We start from the raw sequence: 23,109 nt of genomic DNA on the forward strand, positions 1-23,109 counted from the left end.
AGTTCTGGGGAGCCGCTGGAATACTATGTTCACTCAGAACGCTTTGCTCTCATGAGCAGCTTCTCTTCCGCTGTCTCCTTCCCCTTCCTACTGACCACCCATCCAATGGGGAAGCCAGAGGGAAGAGTCTGCTACAGTGGCAGGTGGCAGAGCCACGTAATGCAGGAGCACAGATAGGTGGGCTCGGCGGGTGCAGCTTGCTGTTTTCATGGGGTGGCAGTGAGAAGTTAGCAGTTAGCTAACTAACTTTACTCAGTTAACAGCTACCCCTGCTAACTGAGTAAAAAGGCACCTTTTCATGAATCCATCATGCAGAGAACAACTGGCCCTACCCAACCTCAACACAGCATTCCTTCAGTCGCTGATGCTGGTGTTACCTTTTAGACTGTGAGCCCTTTGGGGACAGGGGAGCATCTTATTTCTTTTTCTTTGAAAACCACTGTGAAACCTCCTGTTGACAAGCAATATATAAAGGCTTGTATTTGCAGAGAACAGCAAGCAAGTGGGAGACCGTACATGCACCACTGTGCCAGCCTCCAAAGAGGCTGGCTCAGCAGCTAGCTGGCTGCTCTGCCTCGAGCCAAGATCGTTGGCCTGGCTGGGGAAAGTAGGCTGGGTGACCCGTGGGGGAGAAAGACTAGGTGGGGTTTTTCACACGGCCGCGTGTGTGACTGGGTGGGTGGAGGGGAAGGCAAGGTCCAACCTACCTTCCCCCAGAAAACCTCTCACAGCCTGGGCAGCGCACACACTGGACACCCACACAACCAGCACTGCCAAGAGTTGACCAGATGAACCTGCACACTCCTCCTGGCGGCGCTGGCAAACAGAGGCTGGGAAGTGTTGTCCTGGCCTCCATGAATCCCACAATGCACCACACAACATGCACAAGGCATTGGGGGAATCCCCCAAGAGACAGGTGCCCCCAAGAGACAGAGAGGTACCCATCTCTGTGTGTGGCCAGGCTAGTAGTAGCCCAGCTCACACACAAGCCCATAGCCTGGGTTAAGGGAGAAGTCGCTCCCTTCAGCTTAATTAACAGCCGGGCTAAGAAGTGGGGCTAGGCAGCACTACCCCGCAGAGATAGGGCCCGATCCCACCAGTTCTCATGTGCAGCCTCACCCAGGCTGGGCATCCCTAGCCTGGGTTATGCTGCGCATGAGAACAGCCTCTGAGTGTGGTAAACCTTACCAGGCGAGGAATTTACAGCTAAAAGGCAGGGGCCTTGAGAACTCAGCACCTAGACAGCAGACTGAGCAGACAGACAGCTCACCTGGTCATCAGCTTTACAGTGGTGAGCCGAATTTATTCTCAGATTATCCCATTTTTAATCAAAATATGCCCACAGTATATAATACCAATAAACATGTGCAAATTTTATGCAAAGTGACTTATAAAGTAAAAAGCGTCCTCCATTTCAACATTTTGGGTAATGGATATCGACATTTTTCACCAGCTGGAACTGGCAGCCCCAATCCTGAGGAGGCCATTGATGTGGGGGATGGAGGGCAGAGGCACCCAGAGAAGGGGGAAGCATAAGACCCCACCCCCATCCCACAAAGCAGCACAGAGACTTATACTACTGGCAGGTGGAAGAAGGAGGAAGATTAAGAAGGAAGAAGGCTCAAAAACTTGCCTGCAATCTCCTAGGAGGCACCAGAGGGAGCACAACAGAGAAGAGGGAGAGGTCTCACTCTGATCAAAACCATGGTGTGAGGAGGGCGGGGCGTGTAACAATTTTCTCCCTTGTTACAGTCCTGGCAAAAATCCCTCCTAAAACTGCTGTTTACCTTGGGAGGGGAACTTCCTACTGGAACCAACAGCATCCCCTAGCCCCCAACCCCAGCCAAATAGCAGAAGGGGATTTTTTTGGGAACTGCTACTTGGAGACAAATAACTAGAGCTCCCCTTCTTCCACACCATGGTCTCTATCCAAATTAGGCCCTCCTATGGCTGCAAAGCAAGATGGAAACACAATAACACTTTTAGTGTTGTGTAGTTTGACCTGAACCAACTTTGTCATCTTATTCACTTGTGCAATTTATTCTGCTTATGGGAGTGGAACAACCGTGAGTACATCTAACCTTATCTTGTGAAACTATCTTCCAAATGCACTTGTAAAGTGGTTTAAGATGTTGCTCAGGAAAATCCTAGATTTACCAATGAGATAATCACAGAGCCAGCATTTTTACCTTAAAACCTTGAAGTAAAAACCTTACAATTAGAAATATGGACATCTTTCCCCTTGATATTCATTTATTTTGTCTTAACATGAAGGAATTTAAATTATATGCAAGATGGTATTTACCACCATTAAAGCTACATTACAGTATATATCTAAACAATATTCGAAACTATGCTGAAAGAAATGTGGCAGAACAGCTGGAGAACCTGTCTCAAAATCCAAGGATACTGGCCCGAAATAAACAATACATAAATATCAGGATGTGGTACTCTAGTGGAATTAACCATAATCCTATCAAACAATTTAGACAAAGTGCATTTCTGCAGTGAGAAGAGACCGAATAATTGTATCGATTGCAGCTGCTAAATTCCAAATTACTCTATAATGGATTTAAAAAATAAAAATAAGTGATTAAAGGATGGTATGCAAAAGTATGGGATATTATAACAATGGACAAGATATCTATACAATTAAAAATGTAGATTGAAATATTCTGACAATTTTCTGGAAATATAGTTCCCTTTTAAAAATATGCATAGATATGGTGAAATAGTTTTTCAACAGACTACTAAAATTAAGCTCTGCTCTTCATTGCTGAAAACTCATGATACTCTATTGTTTAAATGTTGAATATCCAGTGGTTATGTGATGAAAACTATTGTTTCCAGGTACAGAACACATCATTTGTAAAAAGAGAAAACAGATTAAGATGGTAATAACCTTTCTCTATTATATTATACTTGTGATAATACAGAGAGAGAAGGGGGGAGGGAGAAGGAGAAGGAGAGGGAAAGGGATTCTAGTTACCGATTCATTTGATCCAAGAGGACAAGGTGGCTCAAAACCACATCTGCCACAGTCAGCATTCTAGGAACAGGAGAAAAAGCATACACAACATGTAACTGATATTGGTCCTGCCAATTCAGACCACAGTTGTATGGGTCTTGCATGCACTCTTGAACACAGTGGCTCTCTTACCCCTGGACTTCTGGAGAACTTCTGTGCCAAAGTCCAGGGCCTCCACACCCCCTGGGGGCCCCCAAATCCTTTTATTCTGTCCCAGGGTGGTGTGGTCATGTTATAAATACTGTGAGTGCGGGTGGGTAGGGGGCCTCCAAAAGTCTATTGGTCCAGGTTCCAAAATTACCTAGGTGCACCTCTGCTTGAACAACACAGAACACAATACAGTACGACTCTGAAAGTAGAACTACACATGGTCTCCGAAAGTATGTGTGCGTCAACCCATGTTTGCTGAGGTACCAAGAATAAAGAGAGGAGGGGCATTTGAAGGGGAACAGAGGAGAATTGGCAGATATCCTTAATCCATTGCATACCTGGCAGTTTTCCCTTCGCCCACAAGACTGTTTCTCCCACCCCACCTCCATCATGGCTTACTTCTGGGCTTGTAGCCCAGCTAAGGATAAATACAATAAAAATGACCAGCATGTCTGTTTTCAAGGGAGAATTAGAAGAAAGGGGAAGAGTGATGGCCCTGCTCCCCATGCACACACTAGTTACAATGAAAATTGTGCGTTGGAAATTCTCTCTTTGCCTTACAAGGTGTAATTCCTGCCTGAGGGCCAGGAGCATGGGGAGATTTATTTCAGTGGTGCTTAGTCAGGACTAAGTCTGGATTCTGCCCAATAAGTATGAAATTCAATGAGAGAAGTTAGTCGTGACTAACTGAAGTCTCACTGGCCAACATGATGTGCAATTTCTCGTTGATGTGGAGGACCCGCCGGGGCAGCTGCGCAACTTCAAAGGCAGCCCTGACAGTGTAGTGACCAGGTAGCTGTGGAAGGACTTTAAACTGTTTCTGGGCAGAAGTGCAATACACCTTCCCTTGGAAACAGTGGCAGGAGCACTGCCCAGCTGAGTTATTCCACAGCAGCCCCATCAGGAGGCTTTACAGACAGGGCTTCTACCCTGAATCTCCTTCAGGAGAGTGTGTGTACATTCACACACCAGCCAAACTTACTCCGAAGTAGGGATGTGCGCAGAACTAGGTGGGGGTGGCTCGAAGGGGTGGGGGTAGGACTTTTAAGGGTGAGGGAGGGTGCACTTACCCCTTCCCCCACTTTCCCCCCGCTGGCGCTGGAGTTAGGTAAAATCCCTCAGGGTGGCAGCGTACCTCCCTGCTGCCCCTTCTACTTCTTTGTCCAGAATTGACCGGAAGTACCGGGCACGCGTGCACACGCTGGCCACAGGCACACAAGCATGTCTGCAATGTGCACATGCAGCCAGCATGCGCATGTGCACCCTGTATTACCGGCCACTTCCGGCCGAAGAAGCAGAAGGGGTAGCAGGGAGGTACGCTGCCGCCCTGAGGGATTTTACCTAACTCCAGTGCCAGCGAAAGCAGGGGGAGGGGTAAGTAACCCTCCCCCACCCTTAAAATGAGACACCCCCCTGCCTTCACACCTCGAACCCACCCAGTGTTCGAACCTGTTTGGAGGCCCATAAAAGGGCCTCCGAACAGGTTCCTGCACATCCCTACCCCAAAGTCCCTTCATGATCCTTGGGTCCACTCCACACACAAGTCGGGATTTGTCTTGCGAATTCTAGCTTATCTCAAGGTATTTCCAGGTTTTTAAAATGCTGATTTTAAGCTACCTTTTCTAAAAAATGCTGGAGTAAATAGTGAGAAGCACTGATGTAGAATCATTAGCATGATAAGAGGGATACTCTCTTTGCAAATGCAGATATAGCTCTTTAGTAATATATCTCTCTCTCTCCCTCCCCCCACCATTGGCTAGAAGGAAAACACGGAGGCATGCCATGTGAACTTGTAAAAACAAAAACTGAGAGCAGAAGGGAGGGGCTGCTTCCCTCAATGCAGCAAGTGTGATTTGATGTGGCTTCGCTCAACATTTACCCTGCAGCATGAAGCAAATAACTCCCAGGACAGCGTCAGGGCTGCCTTTTAAGTTGTGTGGTAGCACCAGTGGGTCCTGAGTGTTGACAGGAGATTGAACATCATTTGGCCATTAATTTTAATGGAACTTAGTCTGGATCCTACCCATCCTATTCGTGCAATATGGTTTTCAACTATGCTATAGATTCTCGGGTGGTGGTTTTATTGTATGTATTTATTTACTTTTGTATTTACATGGATGAGGCTACTGTCTTTGTTATGCTCTGCTTGCTGTGCTCTCCACTGATTAATTGCTCAGGAGCTTATTATTTTAAAGCTGTATCCCTTTCTTTTTAATGCTGGTGAGTAAATTGCATTGAATAGATATTCTTTGCTACCTATAGAAATTATTTATTTGCTACTAGGCAGGGCACTGACGACATCCTTATTGTTTACAGTACAAGTTAGCTAACTATAAGAGTTGATACTTCCTCAGGATACACCTTTGAGGTTTTGTTAATTTCACTCTGTGCATAAATTCTACTCTGTCTGAATTCTAAACTAATCTGGTGGCTTGTGTGCGGGTTGAGTCTCTTAATGAAAGCTGCTTATTAATTAAAGGAGGAAAGTCACACAAAATCAACAAATGGCTGTATTCTAAAACTCTATGCACTCACCAAAACTTCAACATTGCGAAACTCATCACAACGGGATCCCAAGTCTGGAGGCTCAAGCAGCTGATCAATACCGTAAGCAATACCTACATTAAATTCCATATACCTCTGAACAACCTTTGCATTGCCATTGTCCACCAGGATGTCCCCCTGCAAGGCAACAAGGCAGGAGAAAGGTACTGAATCCTAATCAGCCAGTTCTTTGTCTTCAGCCTTCAAGACAAAGAGTTGGCTGGCTGGTTCAACTTCCAATCAGTATGTGAAATTCAGCCCCATCACTCACTGCTTGTTGAACTTTATTGGTCTTTTTGGCTTGTCTGATTAGCATGTGCCAGTGAGCAAAATTCCCTTAAAAAAAAATTAGAAGGTGGGGGCAGCAGCCCCATCTGGCCAAGACCCCCATCCCACTTGGCATGGGCTCACAGCAATCCAAACCTCTCTTGCCAGCTTACCTCTCTCCTGCCTATAACACACAGACCCTCTTGTCTTTGCACGCAAATTTGAGGGTTTGCCCACTTCCTCCCCTATTCCTTTCCTCATGCCCACATCGTTAGCCCCCTGCTTTTCAGCCCCCTGCTTTGCCTCACAACCTCTAGCCGCCCTGCCTTTTGGCCAGTTTCCCAAGCACCTCCATTTTCTTCTGTATAGCATGCAGCACTTTCTGAAGCACTGCAAGCCTCCTTCAGAGTCTCTTCCTCTCATTACTACCTTCTTTTGACAGCTGTAGCTGCTGATATTACTACAAGACTGAAAATGTTTTTTGTTTAAAACATAGCTATAAAAATCCTGAAAGTTCATCCCACCATTAACATGTAATTCATAGCTGAATTCCTTTCCTACATGTCTTTAAAAAATAATACTGAAAAACAGGCTTGGAGGCTGCCATCAAGAGTAGCAGGGTATGTTAAATAATAATAATAATCTCTTTATTTTGGCCAGCGACCAGCATGAGGTTCGTTAAATCTCTATCTGGCATTTATCCTATCAGAACTACTCCATGAAGCAGCTAGTGCACGTGATGGGTGATTCTGAGCAGGCAAAGGACAGATAGGAAGTGGTGAAACAACCTTTCGCCTCCCAATGGCAGCCCCCAAGTCTGATTTCGGTAAACCGAAACACTAGAGCGGAAAGAAACAGGCATCTGCACAACACCTTTGGCGCTACGACTTTTAAAGCCAAATCTTCTTAGCCTCTACGAGCCAAACCGGTGCTTCCTTACCTACTTTTTGAGGGTCTAACAAGATGTGATAGTAGCAGATGTGTGTTGTAGAACATGGATCATCATGAAAGATTTTTAAAGTGGGGGTGGAATGATTTCATGTACAGAAGTGATGGAGGGGTGCAAGAGGGAGAATCCTGCTCATGATCCTCGCCCCACAGCCCTTGTTCCAGATGTTTTTTTACTGGGCAGGCTCCAGAACCAAAAGCCAGCCTAGCTGTAAGAAATATGGCTGCCTGAACTGGAGACCATTTCGGAAGTGGGGAAATGTGGGCAGCACCAGTTTCCTGGCTGCCACCTCTGCTCTTTAACACCCGCCCCCTTGTTTTATACTCATCATTTGGCATGACTGCATTCTAATGCATACCTCCATCACATTTAACTAGATCCTGAGCATAATATTTCCTGGTTTTTGAGAACTGTCCGGGACAACCTTCAGCCCCATGATTAGGAAAGAGTATTGCTAGCCTTTGTTTTGCCGTAATAGCATTTAGGGAGGCTTAAACAGACCGTGTTATGTGTTCATTGTGACAAAATGAGAGATCACTCATTTAGAGGGATGTAGGACCCACCAAAACACTACGGGCACTACAAAGGAGAATCACTTTCCTTTACCAATACTATAAACAGGAACCACTTCCCAGAGAGTTAGCCATATTGAGTCCAACCCTCGCAGCAAAAACAATGTCCATTTGGTTTAGGAAACCTTTTACTTACAGCACTTGTTTTGCTGCAGCTAAAAGAGATGGTCGAGCCATGCAGAGTCCTTACAGAACCACCAAGCTCTGTCAGCTTGGAAGCTGTGACCTGAAAACAGAGAAAAATCAAGCAGCAAGCAGGTAGGCTATTACTGACACCCATAAGCATACCTTACAAGAATTACGTTAAGTGATTTTATGTATGTATGTATAATGAAACATAAATTTATTCTTTTTTTTAATAAAAAAGAGAGGACACGATGGACACATCCTCCTTGCTCCACAAAGGGAGGTTTGAAACTGGACAGTATTTATGCAATACAGTGGTGGTGGTGGTTGGAGGTAGGGGTATGTGATCCCTTCTTTTGCACATACCCAAAGTATCTTTTTACCTTAGAAAAATAGCCAGCCAAAAGCCTCCCAAACTGCACAGTCTCTGGGATCCATGCTGAAGACTGTGACCCTTTGCTCTTCCATCTCTGCACCCCATTTTCTGGGCAGAGAATCTGGCTTCCTCTCCTGCACATCTGACAGGTTGTACAGGGAGAACCTGTCCCCTCCCGCCCCGCCACTTTTAGATCTACCATTCACCAGTATAATCAAGGAGGGTGGTCAACTCCTCCCCTGATTAAAAAAGTAGCCCCCTGCAGGGACCACCGATCCTTTAGGATCTGCCCAAGACAAGTTCTCACTTCATTCAGATGGAAGCTGTAAGTCCCATGTGTGGACAGCACACTCTAAAGAATGCTGTCCCATGGAGGGCAAAGCCTAGAGAAGATAACTCCTAGCTGGGTTTTCCATCCAGGCCATCCAGTGAGTGTCCCATTCAATTCATGTTGACCCAGCTCCAACATCTCACTTCTTCCTTTACCCTCCCACTCAAACCTCAAACACTCTTAAATCCAGTGGCGGCTAGTGAGGGTAGTACTGGGGGAGGCAGTGAGAGGTACCTTCAAAGTCACTGTGACTGGCACCTGCAAGTCACTGTGAGCAGCAGTGCTCTGTGTGGGATCCCGCATGATGGCTGCCACAGCTCCGGCACTCACATGGCTTCTGTGCATGGGCGGAGGCCATTGGTGTGGTCAGTTGCAGCAACACCATGTGCCTACGCAGAGTCCAGGTGAGTGCCAGAGCAGCAGCTGTCATTTCAGGGGATACCATTCAGGGCACCACTGCTCGCGGCGGCTTGAAGATGCCAGTGGTACCACTGGTAATAACTTTTTAAAAGGTACCTCTCACCACATGCCGTCACCAGGAGAGGATACCTGGTCTTGTGGTAGCAAGCATGACTTGTCCCCACAGCTAAGCAGGGTCTGCCTTGGTTGCATATGAATGGGAGACTTGATGTGTGAGCACTGCAAGATATTCCCCTCAGGGGATGAAGCCGCTCTGGGAAGAGCAGAAGGTTTCAAGTTCCCTCCCTGGCTTCTCCAAGATAGAGCTGAGAGAGATTCCTGCCTGCAACCTTGGAGAAGCCACTGCCAGTCTGTGAAGACAATACTGAGCTCGATAGACCAATGGTCTGACTCAGTATATGGCAGTTTCCTATTTTCCTAGCTGCCACAGCCTAAACTGTTCACAATTTTCCTGAAAGTGCTCTTTGGTGGCATGGGGATCTGCTGCTCTCACATTCCACTTCCTGGTTCCCCCAAACCTCTCTGTGTTTGAATAGCTCAGTCCCTAGGTTTACCCTCTCTCCTGAAAGCTGACTACCACTGACCTCCCTCCATAGGAAAATAGCTATTTCCCTTTGACTCCTCTGTTTCTTTGTGCCCGATCTCCTCCAGTCTTCTTTCCTTTACCTCTTGGTCTCCTGCTGGTTCTCCTGACCAGCTCCCTTACCCAAACTCATTTGAGTTTCTTTCCCCCGCCCAATCTTCCACCAGTTTCCCAGATCAACGCCTCCTTCTCTCCTTACCTGAACTCATTTGGGTTCCTTTCTTCCCCCATCCCAGTCTCTTACCGGTTCTCCTGACCAGCTTTGCCTTCCTTCTCTCTGCAAACTCACTCAGCTCTTCTCACCACCCTCCATCTCTGGCTGGTTCTTCTGACCGACTGTCTTCCTTTCCTATGTGAACTCTTTAAGATTCTTTTCTTCTTGGTCTCTGGCCCTCCTACTTGTTTCTTGGCTGACCTTTTCTCTCTAGATTCTCCCTGGGTCCATTGACTGGGTTCTTCCACTACACAGACCACCTAGTACCACTTACCTTTCCCATCTACCTCAGTAAGAAACTCATATTAGTTACAGCAGAGGTAAAGCAATTAGCCCAGACACGTGTACCTCTTGCATGTCTGCATAGTATGGCAATCCTCTTGTTAACATCCTAGTCAACCTTCTTACTCTGTAGTCAATAAAACATACTTTTATTTGGACATTTAAGCCTCTGGTTGGGACTTCCTTGAGAAACTGCCTGTTTTATAACCGTGCTTAAAAGATCCCGCAAGGGGATAAAAGGTTCCCCTTGTACAGTGGGACCAAAGGAAGGCTTCTTCAGAAGAGGGCTAATCTAATGTTATTTTTAGACAAGATGGTACCATACCCCCCTGCTACTAATGTATTAGTCACCTTCTTGGCTATTCCCTCAACCCCGGCAGTTTTGATCAGCCAAGATGGCAACAAGTCAAGCATGCATGTAGACATACACAGTGATCCAAGGATCCTGTCCATATCATTGGTTTGAACAAGCTAAGAAGAATCCAAATAGAAGCCAATGCCATCTTGTTTGCTATGTACCAGATGAGTTTAAAGACCATTTGATGATGATGATAATGAGTACAGATATTCAGCTTTTCATCAACCACCCCCCCCCGAAGTGGTTTACAAAGGAGAATAAATAAGATGGTTCCCTGTCCTGCATGGTCTCACAATCTTAAAAGAGACAAACAACCACTGGAGGAATACTGTGCTGGGGGTTGGATAGGGACAGTTGCTGTCCCCCTGCTAAATATAAGTCATCACGTTTAAAGATGCCTCTTGGGTCAGTTAGCAGGGTTCATTTAGAAAGAATATCAGATGGCTTGTGTATTTTCATTGCTCAGTTTACCTGCATGTCCCTGATCATGTGCCCTTTAAGATAAGCAGCCAGCTTGCTGCGATGCTCTTTGTGATACAGCCACTTTTGCATATTCTCTGGAAGGGAGTTAAAAGCTGCATCCGTAGGCCACAACATGGTCAAGGGCTGATGAATGGTTTCATTAACCAGAGGAAGAAGTCCTGCCTCCTGCAAAAGAGACAGAAAACAAGGTGTTTGTATAGAGATATCTACATTGTAAAATGCCATAACGGTACTAAAGGTAAAGTGTGCCGTTGAGTCGGTGGCGACTCTTGGTGACCACAGAGCCCTGTGGTTGTCTTTGGCAGAATACAGGAGGGGTTTACCATTGCCATCTCCTGCGCAGTATGAGATGATGCCTTTCACCATCTTCCTATATCGCTGCTGCCCGATATAGGTGTTTCCCATCGTCTGGGAGACATACCAGCAGGGATTTGAACCGGCAACCTCAGGCTTGCTAATCAAGTCATTTCCCTGCTGTGCCATTAGGTGGCTGGATAACAGTACTACCCATGACACATTAGTTAAAAATCACATAGGCTCCACTCTAGGGAAATCAAACAAGCAAACACTCCTTATGTAAAAGAAAAGAAAGATAGGCCAAACTACACATGAAATTTAACCATCTTTAGAAGACAAAACTTAACCCAGAAGCGGTCCTTTCCTCTTAAAAAAAATAGCTGCAGGGGACACTGATTCAAACTGGGAGTGTAGTATATAGTCGTCTGTTTGTTTGTTCAAACTTCTTCTCTCCCTACTTCTCACCGTCCACCTCTCACCCCCGCCCCCCCAAAGAGGCAGCTTTTAGGTGTGTTGTGTAGATCCCCTCTTCCTCAGTAAGGCTGTTCACAAGCATAGCCTCGCCCAGGCCAGGAGAGACCAGTCTGGGCTAAGCTGTACATATGAAGCGCCAGGATTGATCCCGGAGCTGCCCCCATGCCAAGCCCGAGTTGCTAACCCATAGTTTAGCAAACCTAACCGATCACCGCCAGTTTAAATGGCTCCCCCTCCCCCCGCCCAGCCTGGCACTATTTCTGGCAGCGAGCTGAGGGGGGGGGGGGAGAAGCGGCCGTGCCAAGCATGGCAGCTGCTCTAACGAGAGCAACCACTGTGCTCGAGCTCCGGGGCACCTTGGGATGCTGGGGGGGGGGGCGTGGAGGGGAGAAGTCCTCCCGCTCTCAACTCCTGCAGTCACCACACCGCCACTCGTGTGGATGCACAGTGCAGCGGAGAGGAGGGTGGCCGCTGCTCATCTGCCAGGGGAGGCCGGCAAGTTCCTGTCTTCTCCCCGGTGCACCCTGCAGTGGCCTCAAGGTCATCTTTACCTTCACCTATAAAAGAAGATTCTGACTTCTTGACATCTGCTACTGCTTACCTGACTCTTGGGGAAGCAGGGACAACTATGAAGTTTGCAAAGCTAGTAAGCCACTGAATGAACTCAGATTTCTAGAACACTTTCCCCACTGTAAACGTAACGGTTGCTCACACTGATAACGTTTGAAGAGGGCTGTTGTAATAAATGTCTTGGTCTCTAGACTGTACAAGTATATGAATGCTGTTTATAGGTTAAGAGCAGCATGGGGCAAATTCTGCTACACTTCAAATTCTCAGCCCTTATCAGAGAGGAACCTTCCATTATAAGCATTGCCGTTGAAAAGGGCAGTTTATTTACCACTAGAAGCTTGCTGTAGATGTTGTACCCATAAGCCTTTGCAACCTCTGTGATGGATTTCTGGAAAGCAATGATAAAAGATGGCATGAGAAACAATTTCTCTGTATCACTAAGGAGAAGCCCAAGTGCATCATCAGTCAGCTGCCACATCCAGAAGGCTTTATGAACACTACAGTTACAAGACTGTACTGAGATGATCCGACACACTGACATTGATACTGCTTAAACAGCAGCATATTAAGCATTCTGCTAACTATCCATGATCATGATCATTTTACCTATTTAAAAGACACACAGGCACAAAACACCACATCCCAATATCTATAATATGAGACTTTCTCCCACCAGCTAAAAGATTTGGACTGTGATGCAAACAAGTGTTTCTGCACTGCAGTACATGGTAACACTAGGAAGAGTCATGAAGCAAGACTAAGGTATAGAAGTGCATGGACCATACAATTATGTGATAAAGAATTTATATTGTGAACTGCCCGAGGAGAGATCTTTATGATGTGGCAGAGATCCATGCTGAAAAGTTATCAGATGAGCTGCATGTCTCTGATGTATGCATGTAATTCAGTTATGCCAAGCCACATTGCACAAGAGAAAAATGTGTCCAAGTTGTTAGGGCTGTGCATCATGTCAGACCCAACACAGATGTCAGAACCAGCATGCCCTCTAATGGGTGTTGTCAGAGAGAGTTCTGCAATGAGAGCAGAGAGTCTCCAACATCAAACTGTTGAAAACCTCCCTGCAGAACTCTGCCAGGGCACTTTCCAGACTAGGTGCTCATTAGCAGCAAAATGCCTCCATTTGGGCAAGTCACATTCAGGCTGTAAACAGCAGGAGGAGCAGTCTCGCAGCAACAAACAACCTGAAAAAACAGCAACTTTTTCACGCCAGATATGCAGCATCCTTGCTCTGTATTGCAGCGATTAAATTCGCAACAAGGCATTGGAAATGTGAATGGTGCCCTGCTGTCCGCATAGGGACTGCGGTGTCATGACACAGGAAGTGTGGAAGCACACTTCCGAGATACGTCCTGACGTATCGAAAGTCTAGTCTCGAAAGTGCCCTGAAATCTGACATGTCTGTTGGACACCCCTCTTGCTACCCTCTCCTCCTCCTAACACTTTACTGGATGGGGGAAGGGAACAGGGCTGAACATTACTTGAATTTTGCTCTGATGGGACTCCATAGCTTCAGTTTAAAATGAGCATTTTTGTCCTTTCATTAAACTAGGTCCTTGAGTGGCATGGGAGTTATTCACACATGGCTTCATGCTTTGGGGTAAATGTTGAGCGAAGCCACTTCGAACTCCACTCGTGGCATTGAGGGAAGCAGCCCCTCCCCTCTGCTCTCGGGTTTTGTTTTGAAACAAGTTCACATGGCATGCTCTGTATTTCTCTTCTAGTCAATTGCAGGGGGAGGGGGCAGAGCTTCCTAAAGACCGATAACTCCATTTCTAAAGAGAACATCCCTCTTATAATGCTAATGATTCTATGCCAGTGCCTCTCCCTATTTGCTCCGGCATTTTCAGAAAAAGTAGCTTAAAAACAGCATTTTAAAAATCCGGAAATACGTCGAGATAAGCTAGAATTCGCATCACAAAGCCCAATTTGTGTGTGGAGTGGATCGAAGAATCTCGAAGGGACATCGGGGTAAGTTTGTCTCGCGTGTGAACGCACACACTCTCTTCTGAAGTAGATTCGGGGTAGAAGCCCTGTGTGTAATGCCTCATGGGGAGCTTCTAGGAAACTGAGTTTTTTTAAGGCTGCAGCAATGGTCAGTTTTAAATTCAAGCCTCAGAAGACATGTCTATGCTCTCTTTGAAGCAGCTCCCTTTCTGGAGCACCAGCTCTGTTCAAATGCTGGCATTCGAGCCGGCTCGACAGACAGCTGTGCAGGGTTCTTTCCTGCAGCCCCAATTGGTGTCAGCACACACATGGCCAGGGCGCAGGTGTGCCGGCCATTTACATGGTCAGCATTGTGTTGCTGACTATGCAAATGGCCGGAGTGCGGGTGCCCTGGCCATGTGTGTGCTGATGCCGATCAGGGCTGCAGGAAATAATGCTGCAGCCCTGCGTGGCTGTTTCTAAAATGAGCGCCAGTGGTGGGGAGGGGGCCAGCAGCTAAGGAGATCCTTGTCTGTTTTTTAAAGGCACCCCTCCCCGCCCCGGAAGGGAGTGCACGAACGGCTTGTGCACATCCCTACTCACAATCAAGTGAAAGGGACTCTATAACTTCATGTTTGTTGTCTGATAAGGTAGGACACTTGACAGGCTGTTACGGAGCCAAAACTTCAACACAGAGCTGACTATAAAAACGAATGAGTTAGTGGAAACATTTATTATTTTAGACATACCTCTGATAGGCTAGATGAAATGTTGCGATTCTGGAGGTCATATGGGACTAAGACCTTGTCAATGAAATGTATGACACCATTCAGTACAATGGCAGATTCAATTATCTTTGCCTCCTCATTTAAATACACACTGTCCTGAAAAAAACAAGTGACATCATACACATGTTCAGTGAGACATATCTTCCAAGAAGCATGTCATTACACATTATTTGCAAAGTGGCTCTATTACAACAATAAGGCTAGTTCCTGAGTAATCACCACTGGAAAAAAGACACAATTCCAAGGAAAGCAAGGAAATTTCATGCAAGAGTTGTACAAAGTAGGTGTCTTTCCTCCAGGAGCTTTCTCAGATGGGCGGCTTTACTGAGGCAGGAAGTGCCTGAAGTGAAGCCATTTTGAGCACTGTACCAAAGGGCTACTTATTTGGAATGCATATAAACTGCAGTAACTGAATTGTGAGGGGGAAAGCTGAATAATGCTATTGGCTGTATGGACAGCAACTTCTGTTGCTGTCCTGGCATTGCTGTAAATGGTTCCCACTCCCCCTGCCCATTCTAAGTATAGTGAAGCTGTGTTAAATCTGTTGGGGTTTGTGATTATTAATTAAAGCACCAAGGAAGCTACCACTCCAGTTACAGAGTGTAGAGTTTAGTTGTTGCAGCTATTTAAGTAACACGCATGGAGATCATTGCATGTTTAGTCTAAGCTAAATTATAGAAATAAAATAAATAAAAATAAAATAAATTGATTTATTTTTGAAGTACATTTGAGATAGGAAAGATCTATCCTATCTATCAGCTACATAATGAATAGGTAGGGGGAGAGAGAGAGAGAGAGATGTTTCCTCTCCAGGAGGAAAGGAAGAGGACTGACTCACTGCAGGAAGTACCTGAGGAGTCAAGGCAGGGATCATAGAGCAGAGCAAAGCAGGGACAGGTAAGGAAACCCTCACTAACTACCTCTGCTCCCAATGGAGCAGTGACTATGACTAGTGGTCATAGTTGGTGCAAAAGGTCGATGCATTGGAACTTCATCTCCAACAAAATCACCATTTGGAAAAGCTCCAGGTTGCATCTTAGTTGTGCTTTTCCCCTTTCAAGCTGTATATGGACAATAACTCTTCAGCAGCTTGGAGATGAGATTGTAGAGCAACCATAAGAACATAACAGCCTAGCTAGATGTGGTCAAAGATATTTAGTCCAGCATCTTGGTTCAGATGCCTCTGGGAAACCCACAAGCAAGATGAAGACATGCCTCCTGTCCTGCCGTTGCTCCCCTACAACTGGTATTCAGAGGCATACAGCTTCCGAACCTGGAAATAGCACAAAGCCATTCTGTCTAGTAGCCACTAATAGACTTGTCCTCCATGAATTTGTCTAACCCTCTTTTAAAGCCATCCCAGCTGGTGGCCATCACCACATCTTGTGGCAACAAATTCCATAGACTAATTATGTGCTGTGTGAAGAACTATTTCTTTTTGTCTCTTCTAAACATCCTGCCAATCATTTTCTTTGGCTGACCTCTGGTTCTAGTGTTGTGAGAGAGGGAGCAAAAAGTTATCTCTCTTCACATCATGTCCTCTTCATTATATTATACATAAAATGTTCTCTCTCTTCACATCATGTCCTCTTCATTATATTTGTTCTGTTAATCTACAGAAGCAGGATTAGGACTAATGTCACTGTAGACATAAGGGAGAGATCACATACACTGGTCCACAGCCTTGGGGGAGGGGTTTGTGGTGGGTTTTTTGTTTGTTTTGCTTTCCCTGACTCATCTTTCTATGAGTTAGAGACTGGTGAAAAGGTTCGCATAGAAGTCAACTGAAAAATATAGATTGGGGAAAGAGGTGGGGTGGGGTGGGGTGGGGTGGAGGCAGGCACTGAATGAAACACTAAAGCAGAAGTAGGTACTGAACACCAAAGAAATGGAAAAGGATCGTAGGAATGGCACGTACCTCTTTCACAGAAATCCTTATTGTGTGTCCAGATAAAGCTGTGATGGAATCAAGGGACTCCAGATCATCTGACTGCAGTGACAGACAGCTGACCATGTGATAGCGAAGCAAATCTTTGATAAGGCCCTTCTTTCTCCATTCTAAATACTACAGAAAACATGGTTGTACAAGTTAGATGTTGGACCAGTGCCTTACAAACTGGGCAAGGAGCATGAAAGGAGTGTACCCCATCACAAAAAAATTAATTAGGTACTCCATCTACTGAAATTGATTTTTTGTTCAAAGAATAGAAGGACTTATGGATCTATTTCTCATGAAACACCACCAAAAATGCCTCATTTAAAGCAAAGAAAAGGTAGCATGGGTACTAGGAAATCACATCAGCCAAATGCATCACAATAACCAGTATATGAAAAATAGTTGGCTGGCATTTTGACTAACAATGCATTTGCGGAAGGATGTTATGCTAGCGTAAAGCTATTATGCTAGTTAATTGCACTAAGTCTGGCACTTGCATTCCAAATTAGTGTTGCAGAACCATATGCATACTTGTGCAACAGTTGCATAACTCACAGTATACCTCATTTGTTTGAAAGGGAACATTTTGCAAAAGAGTGTCACAGTGTAAGAGTGCAAGTCCGCAAGTTCCCGTTTTCAGTGCAACTATGCAACCTTCTTGTACTATCACAACTTTGCTCATTTACTCAAGCACTTTGCCAGTCAGGATGTCAGCCAATACCAATAAATCATCAGTATACCAGATAAAACTGAGCCAAAGTTACACATTTTACAGAAATTCAGATTCATGCAAAACATGCTTAAATGGAACTGGAAGTTGCCTATATTTGAAAGCAAACTCAGGGAAGCTCATATCTATCTAAATAAAGTCTTTGCTTGGGATCTATTTCCCTCTAGAAAAGAGCTGACTTTAATAACCTCATAAAGAACTCTTCCTTTAGTTAAACAGAATCCAAAGAAACAAGAGCCCTATTCACACATTATGTGCAATGTGCATATGCTTCCTGTGTGTATCCTGAATTTGAGATGGGCTATACCCAGGTTTACTTTTATAATGAACACATGTATGATCAAAGGAGGTCTTCACTAGAGGAGTGGTATATGGTTGCCAGACATGCTTCGTCAGTAGAGTCTTCATCAGTAGCACCATTCTAAATTCTCCTTATAGATGTATCCTTGTAATTACCTGACTTAAATGCCAGAAAACAATCTAAGTAAAAATCTCCTTATAACTGTTTCTGTGTAGTAACTTGACTTAATTGTCAGTGGAGAATAAAGTACAGTTATCCTAAGCTCTGTGGAACTCCTGTCTCTGACTAATCACTTTGGACATTTTACAGTTGGTCTTTGGTCAACATCTTCTGACTACCTTATTTATCCTGGAAATGGCAATGCTTAGTATTTGAGATTCCATGTGTATGATCATTCACACAAAATATGGACATCTCTAAGTATATACAATGTAATGTCTGAATAGGGCTAAAATTCAGCTCAAAGAAGAACATCATACAAACTGACTGACATAGGTTTTCATATGAATCAGAGAAGCTGCTTACTGTGCTGGTATCGTTCTGCAGAGAATTGACATGTGGGACGAAAACAGTGTACGATCCAGATCCCTTGATCTCAATAACATTATGGGCCTACACCACAAAAGACATGTCCAGAGATTAGCACAAATACAAACATCAGAAGATTTATACTTTGAAAATAAAACACGTGGGATCTGGATCCAAGAAAGTGTGACTGAAACTCCCTTCATGCAGTGGGGACTTGATGCTCCTCCCTCCTGCTGTAGCCCCTCGCAACCTCCAAAAAGCCACACTTGGGGGCTGGAGGAACCTCTGAAACAGGAGAAATGGAAGAAATCAGGTCTCCCCTCGATGAGTGGAATTGCTTTCCACTCATGAAGAGAACCCCCAGCTTAATTTTTTTTTTAGCATGCAATAATTTTGATACCCACCTGTACATAATGAAAGAATGTGGATGCAGCGTCTTTTTCAGAGAGTTCCTAGAAGAACAATTTCCCCCCAAAATGTCATATTAATTATAAGTAATATTGGTCATATTCTGCTTCTTACATTATAAATTTAAACACAAGAATGACTGTGAAAATTCTTCTATTATATAATGTGTAATAGCCCCAGGTTCAGATTATATGACCATAGAGTGTTTAAAAGAAAACAGTGATTGGTGGATACCAGTCCTGGCAGCCCTTTTTTCTTTTGTTGATCGAACAGCCCAGATCCCTGAGAACTGAGGACTTGCCATCGTTATTCCCATTTATAAGAAGGGTCCCAAAGATCAACCAGCTAATTTTCGTCCTATTAGCCTACTGAGTGTCATCGGAAAGCTGTATGCCAGGCACCTACTGGGGCACTTCACGGAATGGCTTGATGTCAATCAAATCCTGGCAGATGAGCAAAATGGGTTCAGGGCAGGTAGATCCACCATGGACTCAATAATTGTCCTTCAACATCTCGCTGAAAAATATGCAAGGAAATCCCCAGGGGCACTCTATACTGTTTTTATTGACTTCAAACAAGCATTTGATCAGATTTCTAGGAGCAAATTATGGGAGAGGCTCACCCAAACAAATATCGACAGGAGACTTCTCCTGCTGATGGCTAAATTACACGAGAACACCACCCTCAAAGTCAGGCTAAACAGGAAAGGCCAGGCGACTAATCCAATTCCAACCAGGACTGGTGTCAGGCAAGGGTGTATTTTGGCCCCGGCATTATTTAATTTTTAGATTAACCCCCTCGTGGAACGTATGAGGAAATTGGACTTTCACCCACCCAAATTAGCTCAAAAACATATTAATGTGCTATTGTACGCTGATACTGCTGCATTGATTTCTAGGACAAGGGTTAAGTGAATTTTGAAAGAGCTGGCCAATTTTTGCAATGACCACAAACTGTCTTTGAATTATGATAAAACCAAAATCATGGTCTTTGTGGCTAGACCTAGGACGCTTACATGGTTACTTAATGGGCATACTTTAGAGCAGACCAGACAATTTAAATATCTTGGAGTTGTGTTACAGTCCAATAGAAGCACTACAGCACATAGGGATTATGTTATTGCCAATGCCCAGAAAGCCACCTCAGCAATTTAATCCTTGCACATAAAGAAACCAATTCACTCGTTGTAAGTACCTTTAGAGCAGGCCTGCACAACTCAAATGACCTGGCGGGCTGAAACCAATCGTGACTTGGTTCGTGGGGGCCGAGGTCAATTCTTAGGGTGCTGATTATTAGAGTAACACTTAATATCAATCAACCAACCAACCAAATTAAAGTGAAATGAATTAAAAATGAATTAAATCAATATTTAACTTTTGATGTTCTGGCAGGCCAAGATTGATTAAATTAATATGAAATAAGTTGAATTAAAATTCATTCTAATAATATAAATATTATACAATCTGTACAAAATACATAATAAAATGCATTGTTCTTCCTTTCCACCTCTGCCAAATCATCACACATAACATGGAACACTTTTAAGGGGGGGGGGGAATGAGAAGCTCTCATAATTTTGGGAAAGCAGGGAGAAGGGGAAAGAAAGATGGAAAGGATGCAGCAGGAGGCTTGGCAAGACAGAGAGAGAGAGAGCGAGAGAGAGAGAGAGAGAGAATGGAGCAGTCTTGGTGAGAGAGAGAGAGCGAGAGAGAGAATGGAGCAGTCTTGGCAAGAGAGAGAGAGAGAGAGAGAATGGAGCAGTCTTGGCGAGAGAGAGAGAGAGAGAGAGAGCGAGAGAGAGAGAGAATGGAGCAGTCTTGGCGAGAGAGAGAGAGAGAGAGAATGGAGCAGTCTTGGCGAGAGAGAATGGAGCAGTCTTGGAGAGAGAGAGAGAGAGAGAATGAGAATGGAGCAGTCTTGGTGAGAGAGAGAGAATGGAGCAGTCTTGGCGAGAGAGAGTGGGGGGAGAGAGGAGCAGTCTTGGTGGAGGGGGAGAGAGAGAATGGAGCAGTCTTGGTGGGAGAGAGAGAGAGGGAGAATGGAGCTGTCTTAGAGAGAGAGAGAGAGAGACAGAGACAGAGACAGAGACAGAGACTCATTTGTGTTTATTTCCCTTTCTCTCTCTCCAGCCAAATGCTGACTGCAAATGCGATCAGGAGGGCTGGGGTGGGCCCTCTGGCTATCAGGCCATGCCCCAATCATGCATCAGTGATTTGGTCACATCTCTCCTTGCACATGATGCGACGTGCACGGATGTCATGTGTAGAGGCCACCAGTGGAAGACTACAGGCCACCCTTCCACTGACGCCACTGGTGCTTTTATGCCCTGAAATAAACCTAGATTGTCTTTAGCGTGGGCTCAGACAAACAAACCAAGGTTGAGTAAAACTAGGCTCTGCATTGTGTTTGAACCGACTCACTGGTTAAAACAAGCCAGGATTTGCACACTACCTAGTCCTCTTCATGCAAGGGCAGGGGGTACTTGAAACTTCCCAAAGTTTAAAATGTCCTCCCCTTCTGCACAAGGGGAAGAGGGAAATGTGCAAATCCAAGGCTTGTGGATGTTGTGCAAAACCATTTCACATGATGTCTGAACCAGGCCATACAACCTATCATGTTTCCCAAACTGAAAGGCATGTGATCCATACTAGATAATATCTGCATTTTAACAGTGAACTCCCATGACAGCAATTCTGCAGAATTTAGTGATGCTTCATAGTTTGCTGCTTCAGAAAAGGAAGAGATTCTGCAGTATTCCCAGTTTGGGATTATAAATTATATTAATAGGGAAGGTATAGCTGGCTATTTCTAATTGATTGCCACACTGAGACTTTGGGACAAGCTGGGGTAAAATAAATTCTGACAGTTCCCGCAAAATGCCCTTTACCTCCCAAATTGATCTCTTGCATGTATAGCCGTCTCCAACACCCGTCACACAAAGACAGACTCGACTTCCAGAAGAACTGCCAATGCAGAGAGCGAGTGGACTGCAACCTCCATTGTCCTGGGGCGGGGGTGGGGGGGTGGATTAAGAGCAGTACTAGTTAACCAGTAATTTAAAATACTGCCTACTGGGATTTTTCAAATTGTTTTAATGATTTTGTTTCTGGAACTTTTACCCTGCCCTTCTGTATCAAAATACAATCTAACTGGTTTACCAGGGGAAAAAAAAGGAGATCAAATTAAAATATAAAATCAAAACCAGTAACTACTATAGTCTCACTTTAAACAGCAGCAGGTAAAACATTCATAGTATTGTGCTTGAATTTTGTGAAATGCTTGAATATTGTGAGACTCATAATTGACTAAACTCCTAATTGACTAAACGCCAGCGTGGTGTAGTGGTTAGAGTTCTGGACTAGGACTTCATCAGCCTCCGTGCCGGAAAGGACTGTAAGACTGTGTCAAGCTTAAGAAATGGGGTACCGGTACTAATGTTGTTTTGGAAGCTGATGAAGCTTTGTGGGCGAAACGGCACATATCCAGAAGAGCCGCTCGACTTTGATTCATGAATGACATTAATTCATGAAGTTTGTTTTTCTCCACAAGGACAAGCAGTGGGCTTTATCTCTGATCCAGGTCAGCTTATTTATGGAAGCATGCTCGACGGGTTCTCTGCTATCAGCACGTTTGTGATTTCACATCTTCACCTCTGTGCGGACAATATTGAGCATTTCGCCATTGAGGACGTCCACACCCCTTCTGAGACCACGTCTGACACAGTGCTTTTGTCACCTGCCACTTCCATTTTGATTTTGATACTTGACTTTGCCTGTTTCATCCTGCAGTCCAATTTTTGCCTGGCTCAGTTACACCTCCTTCCTTAACTTTTGACTGTCATTGCACATGCCTTTGTTTATGTATTCTGCATTATGAGAAGCCAATTTGTGTACTGTTTATTAATGTTATGGATCATTTATTACTGACTTATCATTTTTGAATATATATTTCCAGTGTTTGTTTATATTTTCATTGTTTGGTCATTATTATCTGCATTTTTTTGGTTTGTAGTCACGGTGGGATTTCCCCGTTCCCCTCTTCATTGTTTCATTCTGTGACTGCCCCTGTCTATTGCTTCAATAAAACAAAGCCAAACTTGAAAGCATAGGAAGACCCACATTTTTAATGTGCTTGCATTTAGCTCAGGAATTTCTCCCTCCCCTCCCCTTCTGGACTCCCTCCAATTCAGGAAGAATATTTCCAAGCTGAAAGCCAATCTAGGGTTGCTAGATAACTGCAATGCATAATTAACATTTCTAAGTCTTCTTTTCTTTCTTTAATCAAAAGCGGACTGAGGAGATCATCAAGGAAAAGCATTTCAGGCCTCCATGATAACATATCATTTGTACAGAAAGTGAATTAGCTAATTCCAAAATGCTTTTTCATTGGATAGAGAGGACATTAATAAAAGTTGTGAGTCCTTTGACTGCTGTATCAACTTTGGGAAAAC

The 23,109-nt window shown here is 44.6% G+C and overlaps 1 protein-coding gene and 1 long non-coding RNA gene across 2 annotated transcripts in view; one reads left to right on the top strand and one right to left on the bottom strand.

Annotated features, from left to right (window-relative positions):
* STAB1 (stabilin 1) overlaps positions 1 to 23,109 on the bottom strand; it is a 165,357-nt gene that overhangs the window by 27,073 nt on the left and 115,175 nt on the right. Inside the window, exons 45-54 of the mRNA XM_053300133.1 lie at positions 21,547 to 21,663; positions 18,656 to 18,703; positions 18,249 to 18,335; positions 16,675 to 16,821; positions 14,718 to 14,852; positions 12,353 to 12,412; positions 10,672 to 10,848; positions 7,647 to 7,736; positions 5,714 to 5,860; positions 2,990 to 3,049 (exon numbers count right to left, since the gene is read on the bottom strand). Coding sequence (XP_053156108.1) covers positions 2,990 to 3,049; positions 5,714 to 5,860; positions 7,647 to 7,736; positions 10,672 to 10,848; positions 12,353 to 12,412; positions 14,718 to 14,852; positions 16,675 to 16,821; positions 18,249 to 18,335; positions 18,656 to 18,703; positions 21,547 to 21,663 — 1,068 coding nt within the window. The remainder of the gene's footprint in view (positions 1 to 2,989; positions 3,050 to 5,713; positions 5,861 to 7,646; positions 7,737 to 10,671; positions 10,849 to 12,352; positions 12,413 to 14,717; positions 14,853 to 16,674; positions 16,822 to 18,248; positions 18,336 to 18,655; positions 18,704 to 21,546; positions 21,664 to 23,109) is intronic.
* On the top strand, positions 1,575 to 22,764 carry LOC128346640 (uncharacterized). The gene is made up of 5 exons (XR_008317099.1): positions 1,575 to 2,066; positions 2,851 to 2,894; positions 5,658 to 5,785; positions 7,666 to 7,768; positions 22,209 to 22,764. It is a non-coding gene; the product is annotated as an uncharacterized LOC128346640 (long non-coding RNA).

Source organism: Hemicordylus capensis, chromosome 2 (assembly GCF_027244095.1).
Source record: "Hemicordylus capensis ecotype Gifberg chromosome 2, rHemCap1.1.pri, whole genome shotgun sequence".
Classification (NCBI taxonomy): Eukaryota; Metazoa; Chordata; class Lepidosauria; order Squamata; family Cordylidae; genus Hemicordylus; species Hemicordylus capensis.